The 15,000-nt window shown below is 44.4% G+C and overlaps 1 protein-coding gene across 1 annotated transcript in view; it reads right to left on the minus strand.

The window, feature by feature from the left end:
- Positions 1-12,830, minus strand: part of usp54b (ubiquitin specific peptidase 54b) — a 36,311-nt gene extending 23,481 nt beyond the window's left edge. The window contains exons 1-3 of the mRNA XM_078290915.1: positions 12,675-12,830; positions 7,708-7,800; positions 1-74 (exon numbers count right to left, since the gene is read on the minus strand). The exon at positions 1-74 is cut by the window's left edge and continues 61 nt beyond it. Coding sequence (XP_078147041.1) covers positions 1-74; positions 7,708-7,800; positions 12,675-12,830 — 323 coding nt within the window. The remainder of the gene's footprint in view (positions 75-7,707; positions 7,801-12,674) is intronic.
- Between the last annotated feature and the right edge of the window lie 2,170 nt (positions 12,831-15,000).

Raw genomic sequence — 15,000 nt, forward strand, 5'->3', positions numbered from 1 at the left:
TTGGCCAGAGCGCTCCGCAACGCGTCTGATGGCAGCACACGCTCACTGCTGAACTGGAACTGAGCAAAGATGCTCTGCACACACACACACACACACACACACACACATTTTCTTCATTTAACCATTACCAATACTGCATACACTATGCAGCAGATGCTTTTATCAAAAGTACTAGCATTATGGGATCACATACACATGTGCATATATGTCTATGCAGGTGTGTGTGTGTGTGTGTGTGTGTGTGTGTGTGTGTGTGTGTTTGTTTGCATGCGCTTTCATGCGTGTGTGTATGTTTATATGTCATGGTCAGAAATATAACTCTCTAACCACAGATGTCCAGTAAATCAACACCATGTTCTATCAACTGACCCATAAAACAGAACCAGTGGAACTAGTTGTCAACTTGTCAGGACCAAAGTGCTGCGCAACAATCCCATAATAACCAGACAGGACCCGAATATCGTCATGGCTGAGCCTCACAGCAGAGCTGGCCTCAATATCAGACCGTATCAATAATAAATTGCATTTGTAGTGCACTTTTCTTTTACAAAAACAGCTCTCAGAGTGCTTTGTAGGAGTAAAATAGAAACTAAATCAAATTGTTGCAGGGGGCCCAGAGAAAAAGCTAGGCCACTGAAGTGTGTTTTGAGGCCACTGTTCAAAGCTTGAAGGGGTGCATCACTCAGTTTGGAGAGAGAGAACAGCAGTGCTGCTTCATCACTGTTTACATAGCATGCAGGTCCAGGCAACTGTCAGGCCAGCAATCACAGCTGTGAACACTGATTATGACCAGACATACAGACATACAGACATCCATGTTTAGATACAGTAGATGTGAACTGTATTGTCCCAATGCTGCTGTTTTATTGCCATATGTTGCAGCAAGTATTATTATTATTAGTAGTAGTAGTAGTAGTAGTAGTAGCAGTAGTAGCAGTAGTAGTAGTAGTAGTTGCATTAGGAGTAGTAATAGTAGTAGCAGCAGTAGCAGCAGTAATAATAATTGTAGTAGTAGTAGCAGTAGTAGTAGTAGTTGCATTAGTAGTAGTAATAGCAGTAGTAGTAGCAGCAGCAGCAACAGTAGCAGTAACAGTAGTAGTAGTAGTAGTAGTAGAAGTAAAAGTAGTGGTCGTAGCAGTAGTAGTACTAGTAGTAGTAGTAGTAGTAGTAGTAGTAGTAGAAGTAAAAGTAGTGGTCGTAGCAGTAGTAGTACTAGTAGTAGTAGTAGTAGTAGTAGTAGTAGTAGCAGTAGTAGTATTGCCCCACCCTACAATCCCTACCAAGAGCAATGACCCTCCAGCTCATATGGGGTAAAAGGTGAGGGACCCCTGATATCTGTGCCTTTTGTAATCTGAGCCTTTTGGCAGTAATTAAAATCTTAAAATCAGTACTAAAACTAACATGCAACTAGTGTAAAAATGATAGAAGAGGAGTAATGAGATTTTATTCCATGGCACCGGGTATAAAACTGGCTGCATGCTGTTGAAGCAGAGGCTGTGAGAGTGACTTTTGACTGAGGCTGGAATGGAGAGAGTTGCAGACGTCTAAAGAGGGAGAGATAAAAGCATGGATGACTTTCTCTGGACTGCCAACGGATAAAAATGACCTAATTTTGGTTGGTGAGGCAGCTGGAAAAAGCAAAACTGAGCAACTATTTCTGACCACGATAGAAAACCCTCAATACAGCAAAAAAAAAAAAAAAAAACACAAGTGAATTTGACATGTTAGAGGATGCATTCTTGTGACGGCTTATAATGTAAGTTACAGTTACATTTCATTTGGGCAAAGTTGTCAGGGTGGCACAGGGCATTCGTTTTTGCCCATGGACATTCTACAACTTTAAACTTTTTTTTGTGGGGTAACACTTCAACAGCCTTATTCCATTAACTTGTGTATTAGGCCGGTGGTTCTCAATCCTGGTCCTCAGGACCCGAGTCCTGCTGGTTTTCTATCCTACCAGCTAGTTAATTGCAGTTAATTGCATTCACCTGGCATCGCAGGTGTAAATCAGTCCCTGATTAGATGGCTAGAATGAAAACCAGCAGAACTCTGGTTCCTGAGGAGCAGGATATATTATAAACACTAATTATAATACCTAATTAAACCTGAACTTGAAGGCAAGGTTTAGAAACATGGAATAAGGCAAACCTTTCCCAGCATGCAACAAAAACAACAGTAAGAGTTGCATACCATTCCTACCATTCATAAAAGTTACTTCTTTTACTTTACTAACTGCTACTTCAATGATTTCTTTATGGTTTAAAATGAGGTTTCAACAGCTACCACAGGAATGTAATTAAAAGTTAAAATACATATTAAAAAAAAATAGGAATATACACTTATCAGTCCGTGATGAAAATGTATAACTGAAACCAAAAGGAATATGGAAAAGAAACCATAAGATCACCAGATAGGATCACGCTCAGCTATTGTCTGGTTAATAGAGAAAATACACCAAAATACTGGTATTTAAATGGTATTTAAACACACCATTTTAAACCCATTGCATATGGTTTAAAATGGTGTGTTTAAATGCATAGGTAGAAAAACAGTAGACTGGAGGCATAAAAACACGGAGCAGGTCACAGCCTGTGCACAGCCGGTACAGACAGCAGCAGTGATGAAAACGAGTGTTTCTGTTCCGAGATGGACGACTAAAAAAAGCTTCTGGGGTAGACTGTGTTTGAGTAGCTTACACAATAGTTAGTTAGTAGTCATTAAGTGTTAGTACTTAATAAAATGTGCTAATTTGGGGGGGAATTAGTTGTACTGTAAACTGTGTGTTGTGGTGTAAAGTAAGTAAAGTACCTGTTGTGGTTGACTTAACCTCTTCTACTGATTACTTCACTTGAACATTAGCCAATCCCTTTTTTGCTTAACCTCAACTCGACCTTAGCCACCAAAAAAATACCTGACAATAGGTTCAAGTTAATGATGGTAGCAAACTTCCAGCCATGATGCCAACTGTATGTGAAATTCACAATAATTCACAACAACAAGTAAACAATTCTGCTTTTTCCTGTATCTGTAGGTGTTTTTTTTTCTGTTTGTCAAAATTTAGGCTGGCAACAAAAAATATTTCTAAATTTCAGGCAGCATGCTTGACATTTTGCAAGCAGGCTACCAGGATGGTTGTGAATCAGACAGAGTGAAAATTTTATAAGACAATAGGCTACTACCAGTCTGTGTGTGTGTGCGTGTGTGTGTGTGTGTGTGTGTGTGTGTGTGTGTGTGTGCAGATTGAGGGTTGGCAATGGGAAAGGTAATGCAGTCGTGCTGACAGGGGGCTGTGAGTGTGTGTGTGTGTGTGTGTGTGTGTGTGTGTGTGTGTGTGTGTGTGTAGGTGTGTGTGTGTGTGTGGGAAAGAGAGAGACAGAGAGAGAGTGCGAGAGAGAGAGAGAGAGAGAGAGAAAGAGAGAGGCAATAGGGAGATAGAGAGAAGAAAGAGGGAGCGAGAATGTGAGTGCGTGTGTGTGTGTGTGTGTCTGTGTGTGTGTGTGTACGTGTGTGTGCCTGTGTGTGTGTCTGTACGTGTGTGTTATGGTGGCTGTGCTGACTGCAGCAATGCGCCAAGGAGAATGGAGGGGGAATATACCCTACAGAGAGAGGGAGGAGAGGAGGAGGGATGGAGGAGGGGAGCAGGGAGGGATGAGGCAGCGTGAGTAAGAGAGAGGGAGGTGTGTGTGTGTGTGTGTGTGTGTGTGGTGTGTGGTGTGTATCAGTCTATGTGTGAAGGCAGGAGCTATCTCCACCAACTACCCCATTCATTCATCTTTCTCTCTCCCTCTCTCTCATTTTCTCCTCTTTCCTTTTCCTCCCTCTCTCTTCCTATTCCTTGCAGTGTGTGTGTGTGTGTGTGTGTGTGTGTGTAGAGGGGTTTTGCTGTTGAGAGAGATAAAGTGTTGCGGTGATTTCTAGAGGGATCACCACAGGCAGGCTCTGAACTTCTGCTTACTACGAAGGCAGCCGCCTTTATCTGCTGCAGATAAATGAAGAATTCCCACACACTCGTCTTTATTTGACAAAAAATAAATAAAAAAAAGTGAATAGTGGATGCCCTAATCTTCATTTACCTATTTGGTCGTCTAATACGGGGATTTGGATTTTGCTTGGTGTGTGTCTTGCCCGGTTATCCAAAGACTTTTATCTCTTAATTGTATTCTGTGTTTATTTTTGACAATGGAGAGACAGTGACAGGATGCTTAATGAAAAATGACAGGAAAATGTGAATGCTCAACATGTTGACAATATCTGCGATTCTCAGTGCTTCAATACACCCAAGGCTGACTAATATGCTCACATACTACACGCCTACAAGCCTTTGTGTGTGTGTGTCTATGCGTGTGTGTGTAGCATCCCAGCGTGGTGTGTAGCATACAAGAAAGATTTGCGTGTGTGTGTCTGAAGGTGCACGTGTGCAGCAACCCAACATGGTGTGTGGTATACAAGCAAGATTTGTGCGTGTGTGTGTGTGTGTGTGTGTGTATGTGTGTGTGTGTGTGTGTGCACGCATAGCATCCCAGCGTGGGCTCTGCTAGCTCAGCGCTTTCAGTCAGCCAATTAATTACAGAGAAGCGCTGGAGACAGAACAGCGTGTAGAACACACACATCGACACCGCTACACACCCCTCACACACACACACACATACACACACGGACACACTACTACGCCACAGCACATTACACCCAATGCTGCGCTTCACTTAGGCATGTATTTATCATCATCGATGCAATAAACGGCCGGGACAGAGACGGTTGATTATCAGAGCTTCATAACACATTACAGCATCATAAGGAGACACAATGTAACAGGTGCACAGCAGTTACATGTGCTACACAGACTGAGAGAGAGATAAACTGTAACATCATAGCGATTCAACCTATACCCAGTTCATGAAAGCTTTTACATTTGCTGTTCTAAACACCTGCTGTCTGGTAGGACTTTGATGGGAAACATCCATAGACAAGCCATAGACGCAGACAGGGAAACAGGCAGAGATCAACAGACTGGTGAATGGAAGACTTAAGCATGTAGACCGATACACAGATTCTGCGGGGGTTCAACTGTGGAAATGTCTGGTGTTTTAAAGTCATAATCTGTGACATTTTTCATACAAGTTAAAGTCTGTTATGTGTGACGACCCTCCCGCTCTGCCGGCTGCTGCTCTGTGTGTCTTGTCTGTCCCGTAGGAGCCTGGTAGGCGGGATCGTCGTTGAGGCTGATTGAGTGCACCTGGGCCCGGTGTACTCCTTGGGCTTTAAAAGCATTCAGTGGCTGCGGTCGAATAGTCTTTTTTGCTTAGGAAGGTTCCTAACTGAGTGAAATGACCCAGAAGTACCTAAGTGGCAGCCATGATAAGAGCTGTTCGAATTCTCTACATGTTAAGGAAAGGTGCTTCAATGCTTCCTTACTTAGCTCCTTTAGCATAGGATACACTGGACCATCCTTTACGAAAGGAAAGGAGATAATGCCGTCCCACAATTCTTTGCGGCAGCAACGACGCACCATTCGGCCGTTCACGAAAACAAACGATCATGACCGACAAGGGACGCAGATCATCAAGCAAGTTACCGTTGCTTATTAAGCATGTTCCATCTTATGCCATAACTTGCTAATATGCTTATATGTTTTGAACTTTCAACAATATGTTAAACCCATAGAGGCGAACTATGAACGTTACGCTGCTGTCGTAAAATGATCAAAGTGAAGTTAACGTTGTAGCGTAACCTATGCTCAGTTTGCATTAGTTATTTCTTCATTCTGAGCGTTGTTGTATTGCCAGCCTTTAGGAATATCATTAATTAATTTGACTTCAGTCACAGATGCTGAAACCCTTGCCTTAATAAAGGCCTGTATCAGCCATAACAACTTCAAAGCACAATCAAGTCAACATTTCAAGGTGTTTACTGAGTTGTGTGGTGGTTCTTAAGATATTATATGCATAGGCTTATAATCAGATCATAATCAGCATATTAACCATAACACAGAAGTCTGTCTTTCAAGACAAAGGGATATGAGACGTTTTTAGCCAGATTATGTTTTTAATTCAACATGTTTGAAACTTAAGAATGATGATATGTACAGTAGTAGATTTGTAGGCCTAACAAGTTATGCCTATCTTGCATGAATTTAACAATAATTTTCATACAATCATACTAATTGGGATTCATGTCGATAAATATGAGTGGACAGGAGGGTGAGCAACCATTCTCAATGTGACAACCATTTCGTTTCACTTTTGTGACTAGTAGCCTATATTCCTTTTTTATTTCAATTCCAACCTTGGTGATGAAGAAATATTTTTCACTGGGTTGTCCACGTTTATACAGCCTGCATGAAACAACACGGTAAGAACGCACGGGGCGAAGTATACTTTTAGTAGTCCATCTCCGGAACATTGTAGTTTCACCACAGCAGACTCACGTCATTAACATCCGCCGTCGCATAATTACGTAGCCTAGTGTAAGTGCAGTCGGATTCTCTTAGCACCGCGGTTGTCTTTTCCTAAGTCCTTATGAATTCTCCTTCACATCTTTCCTTGACCTCATGACGTTTTCCAACGAGGTCAAGGAAAAGTGGTTAGGAATAGGAGTTAGGACGTATTTTTTTGACTATTCGACCGCAGCCAGTGTCTCTCTCCCTCCTCACCTATGCACACCTTTTGTTCTGTTCTTTTGGTTTGATGTAGTTTGTGTTTGTTTACCCCTTAGTTTTAGTTAATAAATCATTGTTTTAACTTTTACTTTGGCGTATGGCTCCCTCATTGTTACTTCCTTGAGCCGGGTTGTAACATATGGGAATGCAGAGCCAGGAGAGTGGGAGGGTCGTCACACCCCCCTCCATAAAAACAGGTCTAGGGGTATGATTCACACTTGGGGTGCGAGAGGTCCCAGGTTCAAATCCCGGACGAGCCCCCATTTGTCACAAACTGGCTCAGGGAATGTGACAAGGAGGGAGTCCACGCAAGAGGTTTACTTAAAACAAACATAATTTATTAAAACTAAGGTTAACACAAATTAACAATGGAGTGTGTAGATCAGCATGGTCAGCAATGCAAGCAGTGCATGGATGTGTGGTTGATGTGCTGTGGTGGTGTTGAAGGCGCAAACCAAAAAGGAAGTGATGCTGAGTGGATGTCAGCTGTAGGAAGGGAGAGACAAAGTGAACACATGGGCCAGTTTATATAGTCCAAGGGCCCAGGTGAGCTTAATCAGCTGACGACCCTCCACTGTCAATCAATTGTCTGCTGAGGTTGGCCAGGACAGCCTCCAAGACAGTGGGAGGGGCGTCACATATGCTACTCTCTATCGCAGATTATATAATACAAATGTGATTCAACCTATGCCCAGTTCATGAAAGCTTTTACATTTGCTGCTCTAAACACCTGGTGTCTGGTAGGTCTTTCCCGGGAAAACTGCTCTGGCAAACAGGAGGTGATGCGTTTTATATTTCCAGCAGCAGCAACAGCAGTTTGTTTGGTATAAACAGAAGAAGAACTAGGTAGTTAGCATGAGCAGCGATAGCCACCGTGGCAGAACAGACGCCAACTATAGAAATCCAAGGAAAAAGACGTCACAAAAAGACTAACCCTAACCCTAACTCCCGCCCACACTGTTTGATTGACAGGTGATCTCTGGGAAGTGCAGTGCAGAAACACCACAGCAATGACCGCAGCCATTAGAGCCCAGAGTGGAGAGTATTTTTACCTTCAGAGCGCAGAAGATGCACGAGTCCTCCATGCACTTGTGTGTGGTCAGCTGTCGAAAGCTTCTGCGGAAGATGTCCAGATGCCACAGGACCTGGGAGACAACACACACACACACACACACACACACACACACAAAGGCACAAACACATGCATACATACACACAGGCACACACACACAGAAAAAGGATAGAAGGTGATCAGTTCAACTTTCATGACTTTTTAACGGGATATACAGTATATTTTTGTTGCCATACTATATCATATGCTATCTCCCAGGTCCCATAGGAGCTAAACAGAGAGGAACTGCAGTCGACATGAAATGTGGTAAAGCCTATTTTCCTTTCTCTATCTGTTTTCTTCATCTCATCTTCATTTCTGTATGTGTGTGTGTGTGTATGTGTGTGTCTTTACTGTGTGTTCCAGGTAAGGCAGAGGATAAATCCTGTCTTGGCCCTGCTTAAGACAGAACTTTAACTGGGTTTTGACTTTATAAATTGTTGTATGTTGTGGGTCTGCAACATTTATGTTTGTCACAATGTTGCTTTCTCGCCCAGGTCTCCCTTGAAAAATATATTTTTCAAGGAATACACCAGGTCTTTGGCCTGTTGGTCAACTTATCCGTTAAGTGATGAGAACATAGACACCAAAATGATGCATGTGTCCCTGGTAGATAATTCGCTCCGGTGCTTCATGGTAACAATTTATCATACATTATGTTGAGTGATAGCAGGCCACTAGCATTATCTAAAGTTAGAAGACTGACCTTTTAATAATAGGAAGTTGTTGGTGTTTTTATTTATTATTTATGGATTCATAAATTTAAAAAAAAATGACATCCCTAACTCAATATGTCTGATGTTACCCGGTTTATTTTTGGAACTGTTCCAGATGATTTCAGGTACAGTATTTTTGGATCATATTTTGTGTAATTTTTACCATAAATCTTATCTGATACAAAACTACCAGATTTAGCTGCATATCATTTAAAATAACTCACCTTCTAGCTTCAGAGCTTCTCATTTTCTCACTTTTGAAATAATGCTAGTTGTCTACAACCCGCATTAGCATGAAGCACCGGAGCAAATGATCATACGGGTGATTTGGTGACTATATGTTCTCATCACTTACAGCTAAATTGGCCAACAGGCCAAACTCCTAAAAACTTGGTGTATTCTTTTAATCTCAGTGGGACTAACAAAGTTGATTAAAGGTTAAGTGAAAGAAAGCTAAGACCACATGGACTGATAGAGACAGATGGAATGCAATTGTAGAAAACAGACTCTGCGCAATTTTTAGAAAAAGATACGCTCCCAGGAAATATTTAATTCATACATCAACAGGAAGGTTATAATGAATTAAATATTTCTTAACATGGGGCTGCATTTCCATCCCCATCTTTCCCTCTTGCATTCTGATGACATTTTAATATGTGTGTGTCCTCTGGTCCGACAAAAGAGAGAGATGGGCAGAGATTTTGAGAGACAGACCGATAGACAGACAGACCGATAGAATGGTCGGCCTGATAGATGGACAGGCAGACAGACAGGCAGGGGGAGGAAAGGGAGAACACAGTAAACAAGCAGAGAAGTGGGCCTCTCTCCCTCTCTCCCCCTCTCTCTCTCTCTCTCTCTCTCTTTCTAGTGCATAATTAGAGGAAAAAGCTCTTAGTACATTCATTTACACTGCTGAAAGATAATATTGACACAACACTGTCCCTTAGGCTTCTACTGGAATCTAAAACACACATATACACACACACACACACACACAAACATATGCAGGTACAGTTGCGCATGCCCGCTCACAAGCATGCATGCACGCACAGTTGTGCATGCAAAGACACACACAACACAAGACTGTCCAATGTGTGTGTGTGTGTGTGCGTGTGTTTTAAGAAGAGAGAGTGATAGGTGGAGGAAAGAGGGGGAGGAGGATGACAGATTGCATGCTGACGCCAGTGTATGCGTTCTCTCGTTCTTCCCCTCGATCTCTCTCTCTGTCTCTTTGTCTCTCTCTCTCTCTCTCTCTCTCGCCTCTCTCTCTCTCTCTCTCTCTCTCTCTCTCTCTCTCTCTCTCTCTCTCTCTCTCTCTAGTTTATTTAGTTGTGATGAATCGGCTCCCTGCAGAGAGACACAAGCACTACAGCGGGCACAGGGAGGGCACACTCTCTCTATGCCCGTCTCTCTAGCTCTCTCTCTACCTCTCTCTGTCTCTCTCTCTAAGCACATCATCCCTCTAGCTCTCTCTCACTCTCACTCTCTTTCTCTGCTCATCTCTCACTATCTATCGTTCTCTTTTCTTCCTCTCCATCTCTCTCTCTCTCTCTGCCAAACCCATATTACACTCTTAATTTATCTCATTCCCTCTCTCTCTCTCTCTCTCTCACTCACTCACTCACACACACACACACACACACCACACACACACACTCAACTCACTCTCACCCTCTCTCTGGTCAGATCATAGCAGTGGGGTGAAGGTGGTGGAGAGACTATGCAGGAGCAGCAGGACAGCTTGGAGAGAGGGAGACACTCTAGTTTATTGTAGAGTAGTCGCACTGTTAATGCAGCCCATTAGTAACGGTGCTAAAGAAGGTATTTGGCTACTGTAAGAAGTTTTCAGTCTGTGTTTTTTCTTTTTACATTCATTTAGCTGCAGTGGCCCCCTACAGCTGGAAACATGTAAATACAACCCAAAAAACAAAACAATTGTGATTGCTATTACAGCGCGATTGTCCATATATCATGATGTAAATATCAAAATAAGAGCCATTCTTAAACTGCAACACCTACTGGAAGTGATGCTGTTATTGGCCCTGGAGCAAACCAAAGAACCAAAAGAACCTCTGTCTCTACAGAAAATAATACTGCAAACATTGTTTTCAGTTGTATTTGTGTTTATGTGATATGTATCATATCTTGATCAAACTATGTGCAGTGAATACATTTTGTTTTTTCTTTTGTTTTGTCAAATAACAGGATTTTTTTTCTTATTGGTTTTCCATATTGAGGGAGATTGTGGCTTTTATAAAGCATACTGTGATCTTCTGCTGGCCTTCTGTCTGCCCAAGTCAACCCAGTACAGTTTTGGTGACAGGATGCCTCATGTGTTATATTCTTTGACTTCATCCTTGTTTCCATTTGCAAAATCATTTCAGAGAATATGATAAAATGCAATTAAAAAAGCAGTTTCAGCTTCAGCTTGGTTTCGGCCTTCAACTCCAAAATTTGTGTGTAAGAAGCTCCATGCCCTCTCTCTCTCTCTCTCTCTCTCTCTCACACACACACACACTCACACACACACACACACACACACCTTCCCAGTCTCCCCCTCCACACTCCTGCCTGATGAGCAAACCCATGTGTCTCTGCTTTGTCACAGGTGGTGTGGCTTGTACTTTATAACTCCTTTAGCGATTTTATTTTTACCTTTGTTTACACAGGGAAGATTTGCTGAGCATGTATGCTCTATTTCAGCGATGCCCCGCTTCACACTCATTCAACCACAGACACAGTCACACAAGGGAGCTTCCGAGAACTACCGCTGCCTCCAGCTCCACTGGAGCAGCTGGGGGTTAAGTGCCTTGCTCAAGGACACTTAGGGAGGAGGGAAGGAGGAAGAGTGCACCTCATTCACTACCTCTACACTAGTAGAAGTGAATTATAGTTCCTGACAAACTGCTAATAGAGAGAAACTATCTTAACTCTGACCTTTGACCCCTAACCCTTCACCTCAGGCTTGCCACCAGCTAAGAACAAACACACACACTCAAAAGTCCACTTACATAATAAGCATGTGTACACACACACACACACAAATACACTGTAAAGCAGCAACAGGCATCTCATTACTTCAATATTCCCTCAATTTATCTTCACTCCTCTGTGTCCCGCTAAACATCCTCTCTCCTTTTTTCGCGTATGTGTACACGTGTGTGTGTATGTGTGTGTAAGTGTGTGTGTGTGTCCTTGAAGTGGCCCACTTCTCTTCCCGTTGGAGCTGCTTTGCATGTCTTTGTTGAGGCATTTTCTTCGTTTCACAAACAAACTCGCTGCCCTTCACTCGCTCTCCCTTCCTCTCCCCATCCCTTTTTCTCTCACACAAACACTCGTTTACCTTCCTCTCTCTTACCTTGTTTGACTCTTTAATTCCGCTTTACCTTCCACTGTCCCTCCCGGCAATATCCCTTTTATTCCTCCCGCTTTTCTTCTCTCTTTACATTAATCTCTTACTGTACTCTTCCCATCCTTCTGTCTTGTCTTCTTCTCCCTCAGCAACTTTTCCTCGCTTTCATCTATCCTTCCGCTCCCTCCGACTCCCCCTAAGCCTCTACCCCATCACCCCCCCCCCCCCCCCCCCCCCCCTCTTTGGCTTACTCCAATCTCTCTCTCTTTTTCCCTTTCTCCCTCTTTCAAGCCAGTAGTTGGGTTGGGTTGGTGTGTGCATGTGTGTGAGTGTATGCGTGCATGTGTGTGTGGGTGTGTTTGTGCCAGCTGGAAGTCTTGGGAGGAGGGAATAGTGTGTGAGAGAAGAGATTGCTGTGCAGCAGTAGCGGCGCAATGCAAGCATCTAAACACAGACTGACTGTCCACACTGAGGCCAGACAGGCAGCGCTGCCAACACCCACCGCAACACGCAAACCCCCGTTAATATGGCGCTAATCTCATCCCTGTCGCGCTTAAATATCAATTTACTGCAGCGTGGGGGTGCATGTGAGCATGTACGAATGCACGCATGTGTGTGTTAGCATGTGCATTTAGTGTGTGTGGGGGTAACATACCGTGTGTCGTTTGGAAGACACTTTAATCCATGAAGGTGTGTATTTTTATGCATTTTTCAATGTATTTTTAGCATGGAAGGGTGTCTGTCTGTGCTTGTGCATGCGTGTTTGTGTGTCTACCTGTGCGTGCATGTGTGTTTGTGCGTGTGTGTGTCTATCTGTGTGTGTGTGTCCATCCGACTGACCTGCAGGGCGCTGTTGAGGAAGCAGCTGTTCTGTCCCGGCTCGTTGCTCAGGCCTTTGCTGGGTGCGATGGAGGTCATGGTTCTCGGGGTCACCAGCCCCTGCACCCCGCCTACCGCTCCGCCGCCCGACGCAAAGTAGTTCCTCTTCCACGACATCACTACCTGGACGCCCCCGTTTCCGCGGCGGGCCGGGGAAGGGGCGGGGCAGAAGACGGAGCGACAGCCTCTATGTCACTCCCATGAGAGAGAGAGAGGGAGAATGAGAGAGGCACAGAGGAGGAGGAGCAGGAGGAAGAGGAGGGAGGAGGAGGAGAGAGAGGGGGGCGGCGGCGGTCGAACGAGGGGACGTGGTGTGTCTTGGATGGGAAGTGGGCACCCATACAACCCTCCCCCTCTCCAGCCCTTGTTGCACTTTAGAATCTGTCCACTTGGTTGAGCCAGTGGTTGGGTTTTCTGTTTTTTTCTTGGTTCCTTGGATTTAGTGGGGTGTGTGTGAGGACACGAGTGTGTGTCCAAAGCGTCCTTTGGCAGATTCTGTCAGATGGGCGTCGATTAGGCAGCGCTGGCGTTCCCATGTGGAGACTCCTTCGATCCTCTCTTCTTCTCTCTCACTCTGCCTGCACGACACAAAGACCAAGCCGTCAGGACTCCTCACACAAAACATCTAGCCAGATCTACTTTTAGCAGATTAAAAGCAGCAGTCACAATAGCGGTATTAAATATTCCTTGCGTTGCCTTAAAGGATTAAAGCAGTTGCAGCACCGGCATTAAATGTTTCATTTAGGTTGCCTTTGCATCATGTAAAACGTCACATGAACACAACAGTGTCAGTCGGGGTAACATTACATCAGTGATATGATACAGGCACCGCTTGGAGAAATCTGTTATGTCATTTCATAATCGGTACTTAAGGGCATTATCTGGAGCTTATGCTGGATTCAAGTGTCGCTGTGCACAGCTTCCGAATGCGTGTCCGCATGAGTGTGTGTGTGACAGAGATAGGGAATGAGGGAGAAAAGATAGACAGACTGTGTGTGTGTGTGTGTGTGTGTGTGTGAGTATGTATGTGTGTGTGTGTGCGTATGTGTGTTTGTCACCCTACAGTATGTATGTGTGGGAGTGTGTATGTGTGTGTTATTGTTTTTATAAACAAGTTGCATAACACCACAGGGCAGTAGCTAGCGGATCCGCAGTGCCCCCCCCCCCCCCCCCCTATAGCTTCCCCACTTTTGGCGAAGCTCCATCGCCTGGTTGCCGAGTTGCGTTGCCACAGCACCCCCTTGGCAACGGGCCAGAGGGCACAGGGATGCTGCGGTGAACAGGCAGCGTGGGCCGTTGCTATGGCGATGGCCACACGGGATGGGGATGGGGGGGGCGGGAGGGGATGGGGGGGGGCGGGCATCGTGACAAGGCGGGCAAGTGAAACGCATTAGAGCGAAAAGGGAAGGAAACATTATGCAACTGTTAGACGGTAACATGGCAATGTCAGTTCATCCACTTGTCACACAGTCCTACTCCATACTGACAATTTCCCATACTTCTGAGGCACGTGTTCCTGTTCTGTAATAAAACTCTTAGCGGATTGTTGCCTGTTATGTAAAATATATGCAGCTTATTAATATTAGAATGCACATTAAGATGTTTAATCTCAGGAAGCAAAAGCAAGAGACACACCGAGAGGGATGGAGAGAGAGAGAGAGAGAGAGGGAGAGGGAAAGGGGTTCCTTTGCACTCGATTTATCCTCAATTACGTAAACCCTGCCCCCCTCCCATTCTCCCCACGGTTGTCATGGTGACAGAGGATGGTAAACAATCCTCCAATCAACAGCCTCCTCGTGACCTTGTGACCCTGTGACTCTACCTACTGTATCTATCTATCTATCTATCTATCCACATATACACCCATACACATGCACACACAGACTTACACATACGGTACATTCACACATAAACAAACAAATCCAAATTGCCAGAGGATTTATAAAGGGATTTGGCTGGCATGCCCCTGTGTACCATTTTTCCTCCACAGAACAGCATGCTGAGCTTCTGTCTCAGCATACAGTGTGTGTGTGTGTGTGTGTGTGTGTGTGTGTGTGTGTGTCTGTGTGTCTCCCACTGAGCCTCTATGGAGTGTGTGATCACACATCCTCTCTCTGACTGCACCCTACAGCCACACACAACCGAGATCACACTGGCAAACAGTCACACAAGCGTTGTTTATGTGGAGCGTATGTGTGTGCTTGTGTGTGTGCGTGTGCGTGTGTGTGTGTGTGTGTGCCCACATCTTCGGCTAGTTACCATGGAAATAGGCCAAGCAGCAGGCACG

The sequence above is a fragment of the Centroberyx gerrardi genome, chromosome 20 (genome assembly GCF_048128805.1).
Source record: "Centroberyx gerrardi isolate f3 chromosome 20, fCenGer3.hap1.cur.20231027, whole genome shotgun sequence".
Taxonomy (NCBI): domain Eukaryota; kingdom Metazoa; phylum Chordata; class Actinopteri; order Beryciformes; family Berycidae; genus Centroberyx; species Centroberyx gerrardi.